Source organism: Pan troglodytes, chromosome 18 (assembly GCF_028858775.2).
Source record: "Pan troglodytes isolate AG18354 chromosome 18, NHGRI_mPanTro3-v2.0_pri, whole genome shotgun sequence".
NCBI classification, from domain to species: Eukaryota; Metazoa; Chordata; class Mammalia; order Primates; family Hominidae; genus Pan; species Pan troglodytes.
In genome coordinates this window covers 25,162,972-25,183,858 of record NC_072416.2, presented here as the reverse complement: position 1 = coordinate 25,183,858, position 20,887 = coordinate 25,162,972, and the positions used below count along the sequence as shown (strand labels likewise).

The 20,887-nt window shown below is 42.8% G+C and overlaps 1 protein-coding gene across 3 annotated transcripts in view; it reads right to left on the bottom strand.

Moving 5' to 3' along the window:
• The window catches only part of LOC129137286 (otoancorin-like), a 31,877-nt gene extending 13,164 nt beyond the window's left edge, over positions 1-18,713 (bottom strand). The window contains exons 1-5 of one of the 3 annotated variants that reach the window (XM_063796852.1): positions 17,776-18,713; positions 16,829-16,922; positions 11,374-11,503; positions 6,856-7,043; positions 2,700-2,855 (exon numbers count right to left, since the gene is read on the bottom strand). In XM_063796852.1, the coding sequence (XP_063652922.1) occupies positions 2,700-2,855; positions 6,856-7,043; positions 11,374-11,470 (441 nt within the window). In that variant the 5' untranslated portion in view covers positions 11,471-11,503; positions 16,829-16,922; positions 17,776-18,713. Of the gene's footprint in view, positions 1-2,699; positions 2,856-6,855; positions 7,044-11,373; positions 11,651-16,828; positions 16,923-17,775 lie in introns of those variants that run through there. The other 2 variants (XM_063796851.1, XM_054668250.2) reach the window with 2 other exon arrangements.
• Positions 18,714-20,887: the final 2,174 nt, after the last annotated feature.

Genomic DNA, 20,887 nt, shown 5'->3' with positions numbered 1-20,887 from the left:
GCTCAGCCTGCAAGGTGATAAGTTAAAATAAATTTCCTTGAGTGATGAGACCAGTGTATATGTAATGATTCTAAGACAATTAATACCAACACTTTTAGGCAATATTAACCGTTGAAAATGAATAGCTTTAAGATTTCAATCTCTCTGTTCATCCCTCTGGCTTCTATAATAGTTTCTTCCCTTATATTGGTTTTTGAGCTGAACTATCTGTTAATGTAGTTCCGTCAGGTCTGACTATTAATCTAGAAACATGCATTTAAGGTTGATTGGGAGCTAAAGTTGAAGAACTGACTACAAATGATACATGCAAGTGTTAGGTTTTCATATCCTCTTCAAACATATTGATAAATCTCACTGCCATCCATGAGAATTAAAATCGGTGCGAAGGGAAGGAGATACCCTAGTTTCCAGATGTATTTTTCTGTTTCTCCAAGACTGCAAATAGAATGATTTTAATAGCACAGTGTGATGTGGCACTTCTCAAACTAGTCAAAACCAGTTTTAGAGTCAAAGAACCATGGGATTATAGAATATCAGACTGGAAGGAACCTCAGATTGTTGGGGCTAACCCTCTCATCTTGCAAAGGAGGAGACTAACCCAGAGAAAGGGGCTGTAATGATGATGATAATGTTGATGATGACAATGCAATGATGTCAATATCAACATAAAAACAGCTAATTTTTATTGACTACTATGTACCAGACATTGTTCAAAATGTTTTCAAGTATTAACTCATGTAATCTTCATGGCCAGGACCTGCATGTTGCCCAGCTCCAGGGGTGCACCATTCACACTGTATTCTGTTTGAATGGCGCCACTCAGAGTTATGAAACATGGCCACCGTGATTACAAAAAGCTCAAAAGAGTAGGGGGACATTCATTGGTTTTGGCTGCTCAGCGTCCACACTTTTTCTTTGGAAAATTACCCTCTATTAGCTTCCTATTGCTACTCTACCAAATTACCCCAAACATAGTGGCTTTAAAAATACACGTTTATTCTCTTATAGTTCTGGAGACTGTATGTCCTAAAATGGACTAGAAGGATGGGTTCCTTCTGGGAGTTCTAAGAAGAATTCATTTTCTTGCTTTTTCTAGCTTCAAGAGGCCACCTGCATTTCCTTGGCTCATAGCCCCATCCTCCATCTCCAAAATCAGCAGCAGAGCACCTTCAGATCTCTTTCTAGGTCCCTCTGCTTCCATTATCATGTCACCTTCTCTATCTATGACCCTCCTTGCTCCTTCTTAAAAGGACCCTTGTGATTACATTGGGCCCACCCAAATAATCCAAGATAACCTCCCCATCTCAAGATCCTTAATCACATCTTCAAAGTCCCTTTTGCTCCATAAGTTAACATAGTCACAGCTTCCAGGGGTTCAGACATGGACATCTTTGGGGGACCTTAATCAGCCTACCACATATCCTTCCCAACTCGGCTCATGTGGTCATGAGATGGTGATAAGATGGACTCCACTCCCTGATGCAGGCCTCGCCAACCAACATATTCAACCCCAGACCAGAGTGGTTGCTCAGCGGCGGGCAACTACATGAGTGGAGTCAATGCTGAGGCTTTTCCAAAAACTAATAAAGAAGAGGCACATTTTTATGGGCTTGTTAATTAGGTTGTATATAAGCCTAGTGCTGAAAATGACCACTGAGAGAGCTGCCTAAGAATGAAGATAACATGGAAGGGCTAACACTTCCCTTTCCAGCAGTACAGTGGATTAGACACCCTAAACTTCTCTCCCAATCAAAACAATTAAAATTCTGGGAAGAACTTCTTCTTTAGCCCATGAAGGATTAATTAACATAGGAATTGTCCACCCACCATAAACAACTAGAAAATTTAACAAAATATATAAGACAACTGCATCCGGATATGGAACAACAGAATCCTAATCCCAGAAGAAGAAAAACAAACAAGATGAGCCTTAAAATTACCCTCACTTACTGCCAAAAAGCAGTTTCCAAGACATGGATCAGGAAGAGGAACCAAAACAAGCCCAGTGGCCCAGCTGAATTGAGGATACAGAGATCCAAGTTCAGAGAGGCCACGGCACTTACCACTTGGGCAAAGTATTGGAGAGGAGGAAACTGCAGAGGGTTCCAGAAAGCTGCAGAGATGTCTAGTACTGACTGCTATTTTGCACATGCAAAGAGTGAAACTCCACATAGGCAGGAAAAGAGTCATCAGTAATCAGAAAGGATTAGGCTGAGCAACTTCCAGAGCTCATATGGAGCTGGAAATAGTTCACATTCTCACCAGCCAAAGTAGAGAGATCTTGAAATACATGGAGCATTAGGTAACATCCTCAAAGGAATCATGTCACAGTAATGATGATAAATTAACAACAGAATAAAGGTCACTCTGGTTTTACCCTAACAAAACTCAAAAGGAAGCATCAAAAGGATCAAGCTGATTTGAAAGTAACTTAAGTGTATGACAGAACAAAGCCCAATACTCTTCAAAGAAATACAACTAAATCAAATACTCAACAATGTAAAATCCACAATGCTCATCACCCAATCAAAATTGCTAGGCTTGCAAACAAAAAAAGAAAATATGACTCATAACTAAGAGAAAAATCAGTCAACAGAAACAGACTCAAAAATGACCATGATGAGGAAATTAACAGTAAGGATATGAAGGCAGCTCTTATAAATATGGAATAGTTAAAAGACCCAGAAACATCCACCCACCTGTCCCGGGGTCCATTCTGTTTGCCAGCTTAGGGAAGCCACAGTGTCTATGGAGCTGAGGTCCAGCTGCTCCAGCTCACTCTCATTAAGAGCCAGAGCAATGCGCCCCAGGGAGACGATATGGTGTTCTCTCCAGTAAGATGGCATGTCCCAAACCTTTAGGCAAAAAAAGAAAATAGATTAGACTGAACACTGGTGATGGTATTTACAATGATTTGAATGTTTGTGCCCCTCTAAAATGCATATGTTAAAACCTAATCTCCAATGTGATAGTATTGGAAGGTTGGGCCTTGGGAGATGATGAGGTCATAAGGGTGGAGCCCTCATGAGTGGGATTAGTGCCCTTGTAAAAGAGACCCCAGAGAGCTAGCTACAAGCTAGTCCCTTTCCACCATGTGAGGACACAGTGAGAAAGCACCATCTATGAAAAACAAGTCCTTACCAGATACTGGATCTGCCAGTGCTTCAATTTTTGATTTCTCACCCCCCAGAACTGTGAGAAATAAATTTCTGTTTATAAGTTACCAGTCTATGATATTTTGTTATAACAGCCTGAATGGACAAAGGCAGTATCTAAAATAGACATAAGGAGGCTAGGTGCAGTGGCTCACACTTGGAATCTCAGCATTTTTGGAGGCCAAGGCATGCAGATCACATGCGGCCAGGAGTTCAAGACCAGCCTGGCCAACATAACGAAACCCTGCCTCTACTAAAAATACCAAAAAAAAAAAAAAATTAGCTGTGCATGGTGGCGCACACCTGTAATCCCAGCCACTTGGGTGCCTGAGGCACAAGACTCACTTGCAGAAGTTGCAGTTAGCCAAGATGGTGCCACTGTACTCCAGCCTGGGTGACAGAGCGAGACCCTGTCTCAAAGAAATAAAAATAAAACAGACATAGGGAAACCTATTGTGCAGCATGGTGACCACAGTTGATAATAATGTGTTGAATGGTTGAAAATTGTGAAGAGAGTAGATGTTAAATATTCTCACAACAAAAACTGACAACGGACAAGTATGAAAGGTGATTGACACGTTAGCTTGCTTTAACCATTCCCCAATGTATACATACATCAAAACATCATATTGTATATATGTATACACCATAAATATATATAATTTGTATTTGTCAACTATCCCTTAATAAAAAATAAATAAAAATTAAAAAGACATAGGGTAAATCTTAATATAAAGCTCTCTTTTAAATCAATAATAAAAAGATGACTATATTTGTTTTAAAAAAAGATAGACAAAAGACATCAACAAGGAATTCACAAAAGAAAAATTAAATGTATGGGGAAAAGTTTATTCTCAGTCATAATTAAAGAAATATACATTAAAAACAATCAGACCATGTTGATTCATCACATGTCAAGAAGTATAAAGACTTATCACCATTTACGATACTGGAAAGATACAAGGTAAGGGATACCCTCATTTGTTGTAGTTGAGAATATAAGTTGGTACATACTCTTGAGAGGGCAATTTGGCTATCTGTATCAAAAGCTTTTAAAGTATTTATATTCTTTGACCCAGAAATTCCACCTCTGGGAATTTAGCCTGAGTAAATGAGACAAGTACCCAACAGTATATGTATAAAGGCATACATTGAGGCACTTTTTTAATGCAACCTGAAAGTCTAACAATTAGCTAAATAAATAAGAACTAACCATAAATAAAATGAAGTTGCCCCTGTGGATACCTCCACCAAAGATTGGTTCCAGGACTTCTTAAAGATACCAAAATCCATGGATATTCAAGTCCCTTATATAAAATAGTGTAGTATTTGCATATAATCTATGCACATCCTCCTGTATACTTTAAATCATCTCTAGATTACTTATAATACCTGATGCAATATAAATGCTATGTAAATATGTACAAAATGTTATGTAAAAAATGCTACTGTATTTTTATGTGTATTGTTTTTTATTGTTATATTGTTATTTGGAGCATTTTTTCTAAATACATTCTACTTGAGGTTGGTTGAATCTGCAGATGTGGAACCCACTGATATGGAAGGCTAATTGTATTACAAAGCTATTTAAAATACTGATATAGGCTAGATGCTGTGGCTTACGCCTGTAATCCCAACACTTTGGGAGGCCAGGCAGACAGATCACTTGAGGTCACGAGTTCGAGACCAGCCTGGCCAACACTGTGAAACCCCATCTCTACTAAAAATACAAAAATTAGCCGGGCATGATGGTGGATGCCTGTAATCTCAGCTACTTGGGAGGATGAGGCAGGAGAATTGCTTGAACCTGGGAGGCAGAAGTTGCAGTAAGCCAAGACCACACTATTGTACTCCAGCCTGGGCAACAAGAACAAAACTCCATCTCAAAAAATAAATAAATAAATAAAATACTGACATAGATGTACATTTTGGATATGAAAAAATATGCAGTCTGTACTGTTGGGTGTAGAAAGCAAGTTATTGAATAGTAGGTAAGTATAATATCATTTTTGTAAAACATGAGATATATGTATGAAATATATAAAATAATATTTTTTATATACATAGTTTTGGAGTGTGGTAAGCTTCAAGTGAATATACCAAAATATCAACAGTGCTTATCTGCTGAACAGTGCTTATCAAAATATCAACAGTGAGTAAAAGATTATCACTGATTTTCTTCTTTATTATTTTCTGACTTTTCTACAATAAACTTGAAGTACTCATATAATACATAAATACAGTTATATTTATAATTTTAAGACATTGAATTGTTTAACCCTTGAGGGTAACTAGATATTCCACAACCATGTAAAGAGCTAAAACAGGGCTGGGTGCAGTGGCTCATGCCTGTAATCCCAGCACTGTGGGAGGCCAAGGTGAGCAGATCTATTGAGGCTAGGGGTTTGAGACAAGCCTGGCCAAACAAACCCCGTCTCTACTAAAATACAATTATTAGCCAGGCGTGGTGGCTTGTGCCTGTAGTCCCAGCTACTCAGGTGGCTGAGACACAAGAATCACTTGAACCCGGGAGGCAGAGTTTGCAGTGAACCACAGATCGCGCTGCTGCACTCCAGCCAGTACGACAGAGCAAGACTCTGTCTTAAAAGAAAAAGAAAAAAAAAGAAAGAAAAGCTAAAACAGGCCACAAAGAGACCTTTTCCTTTTATTTATTTATTTGAGACAGAGTCTCGCTCTATCACCAGGCTGGAGTGTAGTGATGTAATCTCGGCTCACGGCAACCTCCGCCTCCCGGGTTCAAGCAATTCTCCTGCCTCAGCCTCCCGAGTAGCTGGAACTACAGGTGCATGCCACCACACCCGGCTAATTTTTGCATTTTGAGTAGAGATGGGGTTTCACCATGTTGGCCAGGCTGGTCTCGATCTCTTGACCTCGTGATCCGCCTCCCAAAGTGCTGGGATTATAGGCATGAGCCACTGCACCCAGCCTATTTTTATTTATTTTTGAGACAAGGTATCAGCTCTGACACCTAGGCTAGAGTGCACTGGCGCAATCTTGGCTTACTGCAACCTCCACCTCCCGGGTTCAAGCCATTCTCCTGCCTCAGCCTCCTGAGTAGCTGGAACTACAGGCACACGACACCACGCCTGGCTAATTTTTGCATTTTGAGTAGAGACAGGGTTTCACCATGTTGGCCAGCCTGGTCTCGAACTCCTGACCTCCCGTGATCCGCCCCCCTCGGCCTCCCAAAGTGTTGGGATTACAGGCATAAGCCACTGCACCCAGCCAACAAAGGGACCTTTTTAAAGATGGAAAGCTACTTCCAGTCCTCTTTTTACTCCTTTCTGTTATATTTTCAGACAAATTTGCAAATGATTCTGAGAAAACCTGCTGTGAGCAGCAGCTGGGGCTCTCCAGGTGAAGGAATAAAGCCTAATTCTTGCAAACCACCTTGGTCAGAGGCACTGGGACATCCACAGAACTTGATTCACTGAGCATCTGCTAGATGCCAAGACACATCTCATCCCATTCTCTGCCACAGCCCTAAGAGGGAGGAACTGGAAATTTCCTCCTTTCTCAGATAAGGAGATCACAATATCACTGAGCTGATGCAGTAAAATTTCAAGATGATGTATGGGAAAACTGCTCGAGGAGGGCTCTATGTGCAGAAATGCTGAACTGGTTTTGGTGTTTTTCTTTTTTCCTCTGTTTAATGTTTCCTCCCTGAGGTGGGCTTCACCTGTATTGCTTTCTCCTTCAGGGTCATCAGCTGAGGCCGGCTGAAACCCTGGACAGCTCCCAGCAGTTCCACAGTCCTGATGAATGTGTCTTCCTCCATGCACCGCAGGTCCTCCAGGGCCCAGCAGGCGTTGGCTTCGGCCAACTTGAAGATGTCATCAGAAGAGGGGGCCACGACTCCATGGCAACCTGAAGAAAGGAGAGATGCAGGGAAGGAGAAGAGGAAAGAGAATTTCAGGAAATGTTAGTGTATTGAAATGAGTAACATTCTTCGCCAGTCAGATTTATGCATGGAAGGGACTACAGAGTAAAAGCAGAGAGCAGGAGCCCAGGGACCAGTTTGAATCCCACTTCTGCCATTTCTTGCTAATTACTGGGTAACAAAGTCATGGAAATGCCAGCTTTTTGCACATCCACATGCACAAACTAGGAGTGGTGCAACATTACAATTAAACTACAAATTCCTTGAGGGCAGTAAGAGCTGGTGGTGAACAGTCCTGACTTTCGATTCAAATCCAAGGCTATTTAACCTCTCTGTATTTCAGTTTTCTTGTCTATAAAATGGAAATAAAATCACCTCATAGGATGGTTGTGAAAACCAAATGTGTTATATGTAAAGCACTTAGAACAGTGCCACGCATACAGTAAGCACTCGATATACAATTTCTGTTGCCTATCTTACCCCCTATGCCTTTGAGTTTGCAACCCAGCATAAAGATTCCAAAATTATGCAGCAGCCTTCCTATAAAAATGGGAAGATGGGCTGTGCGGTGGCGCATGTCTTTAATCCCAGCACTTTGGGAGGCCAAGGCAGAAGGATCACTTGAGCCCAGGAATTCAAGACCAGCCTGGGCAGCATGGTAAGACCTCACCTCTAAAAAAAAAAAAACTACAAAATATTAGCTAGGCATGGTGGCACATGCCTGTAGTCCTAGCTACCCAGCAGGCTGAGGTGGGAGGATCACCTGAGCCTGGGAGGTCAAGATTGCAGTGAGCCGTGATCACACCTACTCTCCAGCCTGGGTAATGGTGAGACCCTGTGTCAAAATAAAATAAAAAATAAAAACCAGGAAGATGAGTTGCTGTCCATGAAAATCATAGTGGGGGTTGTGGCTTTCCCATCCCAAGAGAAAAGAGAAATGAGCCCATTGCATTTCTCTTGGCAACAGGAAAAACATCCATTTCGGTCTTTGAATAATGTGAACCTTACCTACTCAAACCAGTTACCAACCAACATGCAAGTGAGATATTGTCGTTGCTGGATCTGATGTGCCCAACCTGGGAGAAAACTCTAGGATCCTTAAGAGCAACCCTGGATTTCTTATCTTAGCAGCAGACCACCACTGATGCTGACAGATGCACCAACCCCACCCAAGGCCAGGGTATTTCCCGAGCCCCATGGCCTCTCTCTTCTCATTGCACCTTCAATGGAAATTCACTGCATTCCAATCAAGAGGCAAAAGTAGACCAGATCAAAGATGCCAGTTGTGGTCCTCAAACATCTTTATCATAAGCCACTTGGAGAGGACTAAAGACCCATCCCTCCCTAGGCCAACCCCCAGCCCACCCTCTAGTGAAAACAACATCAGTGATAGCACAGAACTAGAGAGGGCAGAATGGTTGACTAGTATATCAGGAACTTGGTCTTATCACTGTGTCTGTCCAGGGCTTAGAATAGAGCCTGGTACATAGTAGGTGTTCAGCAAATATCTGTGGAGTGAGTGAACACACACACACAAATTAATATAAAACCAAGCGGTAATTCTGCTAATCCATTAATCACTAAAGCACAGCAGCAATTAATACCCAGAACCAACTAAAGAACACTCAAACTATGCACTGATACCAGAGCTTCCTTCCCCTGAGCATGGAAAGCCTTATTTTGTGTACCACATGCACACAGTAAGAGCTCTGCAATATGATGACATGGACTGCTAGACCTTGAGGGCAGTGGGAGCCAGTGGTGGTCACCACCAGCTTTGGGTACAAATCCAAGAACTGCCATTTACTAACTCTGTGACTTTAGACAAGTCCCTTAGTCTCCTAAGCCCCAGTTTCCTTCATTTAAAAAACAAGAGAACACCCAAGCCTGGAAATCTGCAGCCCTCAATGGGAATAGGCATTTTCACGCCCAAATGTTAGGTTTTGGCCTGCCACATCCCACTATCCTGTACCCATATAAACCCCAAACCCCAGGCTCCATGAGCATACAAGCAGATGAGCAGATGAATAGAAGAGAAGAGGAGCAGAAGAGCAGCATGGCAGAGAAAGGAGCGTCTGAAGGCCAAGAAGAGTTTGGCTGGGGACAGTTGGAGAGGAGATTGGTCACAGGACAGCCAAACTCCAGGGGAAGATCATCTTCCCACTCCATCCCCTTTCTAGCTCCCCATCCATCCCACCGAGAGCCACCTCCGTTACCCAATAAAACCCCACATTCACCAAGAAAAAAAAAAACGGGAGAACAAGATAATGCATGGAGGGATAATCACCCATGTTAGACATAAATCCAATTGTGATACTTCTTTGCTCGATGTCACACGATGCCTCCACCCAGAGTAAAAGCCAAAGTCATTAGGGTTTCCTTTAACAGTTGCTACATGGCTGGCCTTGTCTCTCACTCCCCTCCAAACACACTGGCCCTTACCTCCCACTCATGGAAGTGGTCCTGTCGCACTCTCTGCCTGGAAGACTCTAATTGAAAATATCCACATGGCCCACTCTCCCTTGGGTCTTCATTCAAATGTCACCTTCTCAATAAGATGTTCCTTCATGATTCTCTTTTCACATGACAGTCCCCTCTCAACACTCGTGGTGCATTCCCTTGCTTTATTTTCCTTCTTGGCACTTTTCATACAATATACCATATATTTTACTTATGTATGGAAATTTATTGTCTTGCTACCCTCCATTTCAAAGTAAGCTCTTTATTTACAAAATTGGTGCTTAATGAATATTTGTTGGGTGGATGAAAGCAAGCACTGACTGTCAACTACTATCATTGGGGGTGATTAACTTTGTCTCCTCATGCCTGGCCCCAGTCTGCACTTAGTAGGTGCATGGTAATAATAATAAAATATCTAACACTTGGACAGGCATGGTAGCTCACATCTATAATCCCAGCACTATGGGAGACCAAGACAGGAGGATCACTTGAGGCTCAGAGTTCAAGATCAGCCTGGGCAACACAGCAAGACCCTATCTCTACAAAAAAATAAAAAATTATCCAGATGTGGTGGTGCATGCCTGTAGTCCCAACTACTCGTGAAGCTGAGGTGGGAGGATCCCTTGAGTCCAGGAGGTCGAGGCTGTAGTGAACCATGATTGCACCACTGCACTCCAGCCTGGGTGGCAGAGCGAGGCCCTGCCTCTATAAAATCAAATTTTAGGCCGGGGGCAGTGGCTCACGCCTGTAATCCCAGTATTTCGGGAGGCCAAGGCAGGTGGATCACCTGAGACCAGCGTTCAAGACCAGCCTGGCCAACATTGTGAAACCCCGTCTTTACTAATAATACAAAACTTAGCCAGGCGTGGTGGCACATGCCTATAATCCCAGCTAGTCAGGAGGCTGAGGCAGGAGAGTTGCTGTAATCTGGGAGGTGGAGGTTGCAGTGGGCCGAGATCATGCCACTATACTCCAGCCTGGGTGACACTCCAGCAAGACTCCATCTCAAAAAATAAAAAAAAATCAAATTTTAAAAATATCTAATACTTATTAAAGATCTGCTACATGCCAGGCATTCCGGTAAACATGTTTCTGGGTTTAAACCCATTAATTCTCACAATAACCCAGTGAGGTAGAGACTTTCATTATCCCCATTTGATAAAGGATGAAAACTGAGGCACACAGAGGTTAAAGAGCTTACCCAAAGCCACACAGCCAGTAAGTGGCAGACTCAGGAGTGAAATCTAGCCAGCCCGGCCCTGTCACTGCTATGTTAAACCACTAATCCATGTTGGTCCTTTAAGTCAATCCTACTGAAATGTTTGTTACACATATTCACGCATCAAACCTACTAGCCTGGGTATGGAGTATGGGACATGATTCCAGGTCACTTTACAAAAGTGTAACTCTTTTTTTTTTGAGACAGAGTCTCACTGTCACCCAGGCTGGAGTGCAGTGGTGCCATCTCAGCTCACTGCAACCTTCACCTCCTGGGTTCAAGCAATCCTCGTGTCTCAGCCTCCTGAGTAGCTGGGACTACAGGTGTGCACCACTACACCCGGCTAATTTTTGTGTTTTTAGTAGAGACAGGGTTTCGCCATGTTGGCCAGGCTGGTCTCGAACTCCTGACCTCAAGTGATCTGCCTGCCTCAACCTCACAAAGCGCTAGGATTACAGGCTTGAGCAACCGCACCTGACCCAAAAGCGTAATTCTTTTGCTTATAGATTTTGTCATTCTATTGCTTTGCAGACATTTCATCCAGTTCCCTGCATAAGGAGGCCTCTTGATGTTAGGGACCCTGCCCAAAACATTAATTACTATGCCAACAGTGGCTCAGATACCCTGGAAACACTCACCAGGCATAGGGTCAGAGCTGGGGATCTTATCACTGCTGTTGCGAACAGATTGAAAGACAGCCCAGAGGAATTCTTTAGGGGGCAGGGTCCTGGCCATCTTGGAAGCTGCTTGCAGAAGGATCTCAGGAAACTGTGTGAAAGAAGATGAAAGAAGAGGAATAATAATTAAAACCCCTTAAATACAGATTGAAATTAGAGTTGAAACTGTCACACTACTTACTGCCTTCATTCTTTGTTATAGCAACTTCTCATATAAATCGAATCCCTAGTCCCACTAATGTGGTCTCTATAAAGAATCCTATGAAATGATACTCAACTTCAATAAAAATCCAATAAAGTCTAAAAAACATAAGTAAATCACTTTTCACCCATCAGATTGTCAAAAATAAAATAAAGTGCTAATACTTAATACTGGGCACATTCATTTTTCCGTGGGACTCTCAAACTGTGCACTATTAGCAGAGCAATCTGGTAATATCGACAAAAAACGTAGGTTAGGCCAGGTGTGGTGGCTCATACCTGTAATCCCAGCATTTTGGGAGGTCGAGGCAGGCAAATCACTTGAGGTCAGGAGCTCAAGACTGGCCTGGCCAACATGGTGAAACCCCATCTCCACTAAAAATACAAAAATTAGCCAGTCGTGGTGGCATGAGCCTGTCATCCCAGTTACTTAGGAGGCTGAGACAGAAGGATCACCCGAGCCCAGGAGGCTGAGGTTGTAGTGAGTCGAGAGCATGCCACTGCACTCCAGCCTGGGTGATGGGAGTAAAACCCTGTCTCAGAAAAAAACAAAAAAAAATGTATGTGTACCTACCCCTTTTATGGTTTGGTGCTATTTCAAAGTTTTTACTAAACTTTATATTTGATATAGTTTGGATGTGTACCCCACCCAAATCTTATTGAAATGTAATCCCCAGTGTTGGAGGTGGGGCCCAGTGAGAGGTGATTGGATCATGGGGGCAGATTTCTCATGAATGGTTAAATACAATCCCCTTGGTACTGTCCTCACAATAGTGCGTGCGTTCTCTCGAGATCTTGTTGTTTAAATGCATGTAGCACCTCCCCCATCACGCTCTTGCTCCTGTGTCGGCCAAGTAAGATGTGTCTGCTCCCCCTTCGCCTTCCGTCATGATTGTAAGTTTCCTGAGGCCTTCCCAGAAGCTGGGCAGATGCCAGCATCATGCTTCCTGTACAGTCGGCAGAGCCATGAGCCAATCAATCCTCTTTTCTTGTCTTTTTTTTTTTTTTAAGAGTCTTGTTCTGTTGCTCAAGCTGGAATACAGTGGTGTGATCTCCACTCACTGCAACCTCCACCTCCCAGGCTCAAGTAATTCTCGTGCCTGAGCCTCCTGAGTAGCTGGGATTACATGCATGCCGCACCAAGCCAGGCTAATTTATTTTTATTTTTATTGTAGACAAGGTTTCACTCTCTTGGCCTGGCTGGTCTCAAACTCCTGGCCTCAAGTGATTCGCCCACCTCGGCCTCCCAAAGTGCTGGGATTACAGATGTGAGCCACTGTGCCTGGCAGTGTTTGTTTGTTTGTTTAGACAGAGTCTCGCTCTATCACCCAGGCTGGAGTGCGGGGCACGATCTCGGCTCACTGCAAGCTCCGCCCCCCGGGTTCACGCCGTTCTCCTACCTCAGCCTCCCAAGTAGCTGGGACTACATGTGCCCACCACCACGCCCGGCTAATTTTTTGTGTTTTTTAGTAGAGACGGGGTTTCACCCTCTTAGCCAGGACGGTCTCAATCTCCTGACCTCGTGATCTGCCCGCCTCAGCCTCCCAAAGTACTGGGATTGCAGGCATGAGCCACTGCACCTGGCCCTTTTTATTTTATTTTTTTTAATTTAACTTTTATTTTAAGTTCAGGGGTACATGGCAGGTTTGTTATATAGGTAAGCTTGTGTCATGGAGGTTTGTTGTACAAATTATTTAATCACCCAGGTATTAAGCCTAGTACCCATTAGTTATTTTTGCTGATCTTCTCCCTCCTCCCACCCTTCACTCTCCAATAGGCCCCAGTATCTGCTGTTCCATTCTATGTGACAACGTGTTCTCATCATTTAGCTCCCACTTATAAGTAAGAACATGCGGTATTTGGTTTTCTGTTTCTGCATTAGTTTGCTAAGGATGATGGCCCCCAGCTCCATCCATGTCCCTGCAAAGAACACGATCTCATTCTTTTTTATGGCCACATAGTATTCCATGTAAACCTCCTTTCTTTATAAATTACCCAGTCTCAGGTATTTCTTTATAGCAATGCAAGGATTGCCTAACACAGGTCAGGTGCGGTGGCTCACACCTGTAATCCTAGCACTTGGGAGGCCCAAGCAGGCAGATCACCTGAGGTCAAGGGTTCAAGACCAGCCTGGCCAACACGGTGAAACCCCATTTCTACAAAAAATACAAAAATTCACTCGGCATGGTGGTGTATGCCTGTAATCCCTGCTACTCAGGAGGCTGAGGCAGGAGAATCACTTGAACCCAGGAGGTGGAGGTTGCAGTGAGCCAAAATCGTGCCACTGCATTCCGGCCTGGGCAACAGAGCTAGACTCCATCTCAAAAAAGAGAAAGAAAAAAAGAATTGCCTAACACAACATTTGTCATGAAAAGGAGGTGAAGAATGGTTGTCTCAACATCCTGGGTGGAGACTAGCAATGAGGGGACTTAGGGGACTTTGGGTTGCCTTGGAGAAAGTGCCATTTCTCATCTAGAACGAATACACTTTGTCAAGACTCAGGATTTTATTAGAAGGCCTGTCTATGGGCCCAGATAATCCATCAGGCTCTACAAACAGCTATGCCTCACTGGGTCCCAGCTCACCCAGAGAGCAAGCCTCTCAGCCTATGTAGCTCCCCTTTCTAGTCTCATCTTCAGAATTAGAGTCACAGTCTAGGCCAGCAGTTCTCAACCCTGGCTGTACGTAAGAGTCACCTGGGACACCCAGAGCCAGCCCCTAAAGATTCTGACTCAGTCGGGCTGGGCTGGATACCATGGATTGGACCCTCTTGGAATCTCCCCAGGTGATTCTAATGTGCAGCTGAGGCTGAAGGCAACCGCTCTAAGACAGTTAGCTTTTAGAAAGCAATGTGCATAGCGGAGTGAATGGCATTTTCCATTTTGTATTTTCTAAAGAAGAGTGTGTATATGCTCTTGTGTTTTTAGTAGAGACAGGGTTTCGCCATGTTGGCGAGGCTTGTTATATAGGTATTTTTATACCTATATAAAACTTGTTATATAGGTATTCAGGATATTTCTGAAAGGATGCAGAAGAGATTGGGGACAGCAATTGCCTCTGAAGAGGGAGGCTAGGGAACTAGAAGTCTGGGGTGGGAGGGAGACTTGCTTCTCATCCTATTACCTTTGGTGCGATTGGGATTTGTTAACCAGGAGCATGTATTACTTGTTTTATTAAACATTTCCAGTATTTAAAAAAAGAGTATACAGAATAATACAACAAAACACCCATGTCCTCACAACCCAACTTAAGAAATAAAACATCACAATATAAATAATAAGTCCTTCCTTCACTCTTTGCCTTCCTCCTTCCCCAGAAGTAACTGTCACTCTGAATTTGGCATTCACTTTTACACTTCTCTTACATATAAACTCGGCTTACATTTGCTTTAAATTAATTCAGCTACTATTTATTTATTTACTTTGTATCCTACTATAGATATTCTTTTGCAATCTGGGTTTTTTTTTTTAACTCTACACTGTGTTTTTGAGATTTCAGTGTTGATACAAGACTTTTTCAATTTCAGAAGTTGATTTTTTTAAGATTAGATAGATATATGGATGTTCTCACTGATATGTGGGAGATAAACTATGAGGACCCAAAGGCATAAGAATGATACAATGGACTTTGGGGACTTGGATGGAAGAGTGGGAGGGGCCAAGGGATAAACGACTACAAATATGTTGCAGTGTATACTGCTCAGGTGATGGGTGCACCAAAATCTCACAAATCACCACTAAAGAACTTACTCATGTAACCAAACACCACCTGTACCCCAATACCTTATGGAAAAATAAAAATAATAATAAACATCTAAACATAAGAAAAACAAGGAAGGAAAAAAATAGATGGATATATAACATTTGTGCATCAGGGCCGGGCCGGGCATGGTGGCTCACGCCTGTAATCCCAGCACTTGGGAGGCCGAGGCGGGCAGATCACTTGAGGTCAGGAGTTCAAGACCAGGCTGGCCAACATGGTGAAGCCCCATACCTACTAAAAATATAAAAATTAGCTGGGCATAGTGGCAGGGGCCTGTAATCCCAGCTACTCGGGAGGCTGAGGCAGGAGAATCACTTGAACCCAGGAAGCAGAGGTTGCAGTGAGCCGAGATTGCATCACTACACTCCAGCCTGGGCAACAGAGGGAGACTCCATCTCAAAATAAAATAAAATAATAAAATAAAAATAAACATTTGTGCATCAACTGCTTATAACTATATATTCAGACATCCAGAATATGATTTTACTGTGACTGGACTTCAGAATGTGTGCTGTGTGTGATCCTAGGTGAAGTTGTGTGTGTTCAGGCCCTGCTGAGCATGTGTGACCATGTGCACCTTGTGCCTGCAAGTGCAGGTATGAGAGTGTGTGGATGTGCTTTGTGGGGGATCTGATTGTCATTCAGCAAACATTCACTCCTTTCCTGCCCTCCACCTCCATGGAAGGAGACTCTTTCCTGCCCCAATAAAGTTGGTCTTGGTCATGTAACTTACTTTGGCCATTGGAGTGTGGCAGAAGTGACAGCGTGCCAATTTCCAACCTAGGACTTAAGGAGAATTGTACTTATCCCTTCCCTTTTTTGGTAGTTTCACACCTTCATGGTGAGAAAAACAAGTTCTAGAGCAGGGCTGCCCCAGCGACCCACAAATCAGGCAGCAAGAAACATATGCGAATTGTTCTATGCCCTTGAGATTGTGTGGCTTTGTTATGCAGCACAAATGACTAACTCATGCTTATTTTGCAGGACCCTTGGCCTAGACTGTCTAACTTCTGGAGCCTTACTCCTAGAAAAGTGTCATGCCCAAATGTAATGATCAATAAAGACTTGTTATTGGATTAAATGTGCTTGCACATGTGATTGCATACACTGGACATACATGTGCATGTGCATAGGGCACCAGCCAGTGTGAGAGCCAGAACAGGCATGCGTGTGAGATGCACACTAATAGCAGAGTGGTAGCTAAGTAATATCTGTCTGCACACATCTGCCTGGGGGGCCACACAAAAGGGCCTGAGTTCATTTAGCTGTGGCCTCACTCCCTTTTCCAGAACCTTGCACATCTTGGAATGGAGCTGGAAACATCTTAGCCCTTGGAGGCAGGGAGGAAGCTTCCAGAACCATAGACAGCAGTAAACCCAACGCTGTATAACTGACCACACTTTCTCTCCCCTTCAAACTCCTTCAGCCTTCTTAAGATGGAGCACAACATTACCTTTGTGGCTATAGAGCTTAATTCATCTCCTGAGAAAAGTACTAGAAAGGGTCCCAAGTCCTTCGTGGTCTCGGCTGTCCAGTGCTGAGGGAGTCTAAAAAGAGATAATAACCAGTAAAGGGAAAAAACATGCTGTGGTGGACATCTGTTGCCTTTTCCCCCAGCACCCTTTTCTTTCAGGAACAGATTGTCTTATACTCATGTCAATCACATGGTCCCACTTCCTTGACCAATAAAATTGGCATGTGATGCAGGCTGACCAATCAGAGTCATCCCTGGGAGTTTTGATGGAACTATCAGAGAAGCTCTCCTTTCTCTGGTATCTCTGGCAGTAGGGGAGGATATTGGAGGACATTCATATTACCAAGTGGAAAAAGTAAAGACCACACCAAGGAACACAGAGCTGAGGGATGGGAGGAACATATTCCTGAAGATATCATTTGAGACACGGGATTCAGCCATGCCTGAAGACCACCAGTGGAGTTTCCCATTACATTCCATTCCTGAATTCAATACATTCCCGTTCTCTTTAGTTTGAATTAAATGATTGAATTTCTGCCATTTACATCACAGTGTTTCCTTCTTCTCCCTCCTCAACAGAAGAGTAATTATATATTTCTTCCTTTTAATTTACCATAACAGTCTTCTCTTAGAATAAGAAAAAACCTTTCTCTTGAACTTGGCAGGATAAAATAAAGGCACTGACCCAGAATCCACTGTTATTCTTGTATAGATCATAAATGCCTACAGTGAAGAGCATTACACTATCTTTGGTGACATCTCTAAAGGAGGTCTGCCCAATTAGCAGTGACAGCTGGTGGGAATGCAAAATCATACAGCCACTTTGGAAGACATTTTGGTGGTTTCTTACAAAAGCAAACATGTTTTTGCCATATAACCCAGCAAACACACTCTTTGGTATTTACACAAAGGAGTTGAAAACTTACGTCTACATGAAAACCTGTATATGGATGTTGATAGCAGCTTTATCCATAATTGCCAAAACTTGGAAGCAACCAAATGTCCTTCTGTAGGTGAATGGCTAAATAAACTGTGGTTCATTAAGACAATGAAATATGATTCAGCACTAAAAAGAAATGAGCTATCAAGCCAAAAAAGACCTGGAGAAAACTTAAGTGCATATTACTAAGTGAAAGAAATCTATCTGAAAAGGCTATCTACTGTATGATTCCAAATATATGATATTCTAGAAAAGGCAAAAGTATCAGTGGTTGCCAGGAATTAGGAGTAAGAGAGGAATGAGCAGGCAAAGCCCAGAAGGATTTTTAGGGCAGTGAAAATACTCCGTATGATACTATAATGGTGAATACCTGTTATTATATACTTGTCTGAACCCATAGAATGTAAAGAACCAAGAGTGAACCCTAATGTAAAATATGGACTTTGGATGATAATGAGAATCCAATGACGATAATGTCAACATAGGTTCATCAGTTCTAACAAATGTACAACTTTGGTGGGGGATCATGGGGAGCTTATGCGTGTATGGGGTCAGAGGGATATGGGAAATCTCTATCTTCTCCATTTTTCTGAGAACCTAAAACTAGTCTTAAAAATAGTCTCTGGGGTGAGGCATGGTGGCCCATACCTATAATCCCAACACTGTGGGAGGCTTAGGTGGGTGAATCCCTTGAGCCCAGGAGTTCAAGACCCACCTAGGCAACATGGTGAAATTCCATCCCTTAAAAAAAAATTACAAAAATTAGCTGGGTACAGTGATGTGCACCTGTGGTCCCAGCTACTTGGGAGGCTGAGGTGGGAGGATCACCTGAGCTCAGGGAGGTTGTGGCTGCAGTGAGCTGAGATCGCCCTCCTACACTCCAACCTGGGCAACAGAGCCAGACCTTGTCTTAAAAAAAAAAAAAAAAAAAATTCTGGGTTTCTGGCGTTTCAAAAAAAAAAAAAAAGGAAAGGTCAGGGCACATGGCTGCTACAGTCCTCTATTAAGCAATGTGCCACAGCAGGGGTCCCTGACCCCTGGGCCATGGACATGTACTGGTCTGTGGCCTGTTAGGAACTGGGCCACAGAGCAGAAGGTGAATGGTGGGTAACAATTGAAGCTTCGTCTGTATTTCTGGCTGCTCCCCATTGCTTGCATTGCTGTCTGAGCTCTGCCTCCTGTCAGATGAGCAGCATCATTAGATTCTTACAGGAGCATGAACCCTGTTGTGAATTGCACACACGAGGGATCCAGGTTGCATATTCCTTATGAGAATCTAATTCCTGATGATTTGTGGTGGAACAGTTTCATCCCAAGACCATTACCATCCTGCACCCCATCCCATGCCGCCTGTGGAAAAATTGTCTTCCACAAAGCTGGTCCCTGGTGCCAAAAATGTTGGGGACTGCTGTGCTTTAGAATCTGCCATGAATCTGCAGCCTCTATTATATAGCTCCCTATAGACTTTGCTTCCTACCGTCTTACGTTCTGCCTTATAGGCATTTGAGTTTGCAACCCTTGTTTTTGTTAGTATGCTACGCTGGTGACATTGACCAAATTGACCACGCATTAATTATAAGCTTAGTTGGTGATGACCTCAACGGAATAACGTGACATAAGTATTGTGACAATACTTCTTGCATGTATCTGCAGGTGGAATTGTAAACCTGGTGGTCCAAGATGGTCTAATTCGATCTTCCTATGTATCTCCTTATATTAATAGTGGTAACATTTGTGGTGGTGATTCAGCATTTCAATGCCTCTTCTCATGGCAACAACAAACGTTTTCCTTCTGAATCAACATTAACCTAGATGTTACTGCGGATCAAAATTAGACTCTACATTTTCAACCACAGAAATATTGGGCAGTAAAAGTTTTTCTTAATATTGATTGCCTACATAGGTTGTGTAATTAGGATATGTTTATAGTACTATGATTCGTGTGTGGCTGCTACAGAGCTGGAGGGGGTAAAGCAACAGTGTTTTCTCAGTTGTGTGAGCAGCATTACATTATAATAAATCGGTAATATTAAACTGGGCTGATGAGAGTTCCAAAAGACTACTTTAATGTTCATATGGAACCAAAAAAGAGCCCGCATTGCCAAGACAATCCTAAGCCCAATGAACAAAGCTGGAGGCATCATGCTACCTGACTTCAAACTATACTACAAGGCTACAGTAACCAAAACAGCATGGTACTGGTATCAAAACAGACATATAGACCAATGGAACAGAACAGAGCCTTCAGAAATAATACCACACATCTACAACCATCTGATCTTTGACAAACCTGACAAAAACAAGAAATGTGGAAAGGATTCCCTATTTAATAAATAGTGCTGGGAAAATTGGCTAGCGCTATGTAGAAAGCTGAAACTGGATCCCTTCCTTACACCTTATACAAAAATTAATTCAAGATGGATTAAAGACTTAAATGTTAGACCTAAAGCCGTAAAAACCCTAGAAGAAAACCTAGGCAATACCATTCAGGACATAGGGATGGGCAAGGACTTCATGTCTAAAACACCAAAAGCAATGGCAACAGAAGCCAAAACTGACAAATGGGATCTAATTAAACTAAAGAGCTTCTGCACAGCAAAAGAAACTAAGATCAGTGTGAACAGGCAACCTAGAGAATGAGAGAAAATTTTTGCCATCTACTTATCTGACAAAAGGCTAATATCCAGAATCTACAAAGAACACCAACAAATTTACAAGAAAAAAACAAAGCCCATCAAAAAGTGGGCAAAGGATATGAACAGACACTTCTCAAAAGGAGACATTTATGCAGCCAACAGACACATGAAAAAATGCTCATCATCACTGGCCATCAGAGAAATGCAAATCAAAACCGCAATGAGATATCATCTCACGCCAGTTAGAATGGCGATCATTAAAAAGTCAGGAAACAACAGGTGCTGGAGAGGATGTGGAGAAATAGGAACACTTTTACACTGTTGGTGGGACTGTAAACTGGTTCAACCATTGTGGAAGACAGTGTGGCGATTCCTCAGGGATCTAGAACTGGAAATACCATTTGACCCAGCCATCCCATTACTGGATATATACCCAAAGGATTATAAATCATGCTGCTATAA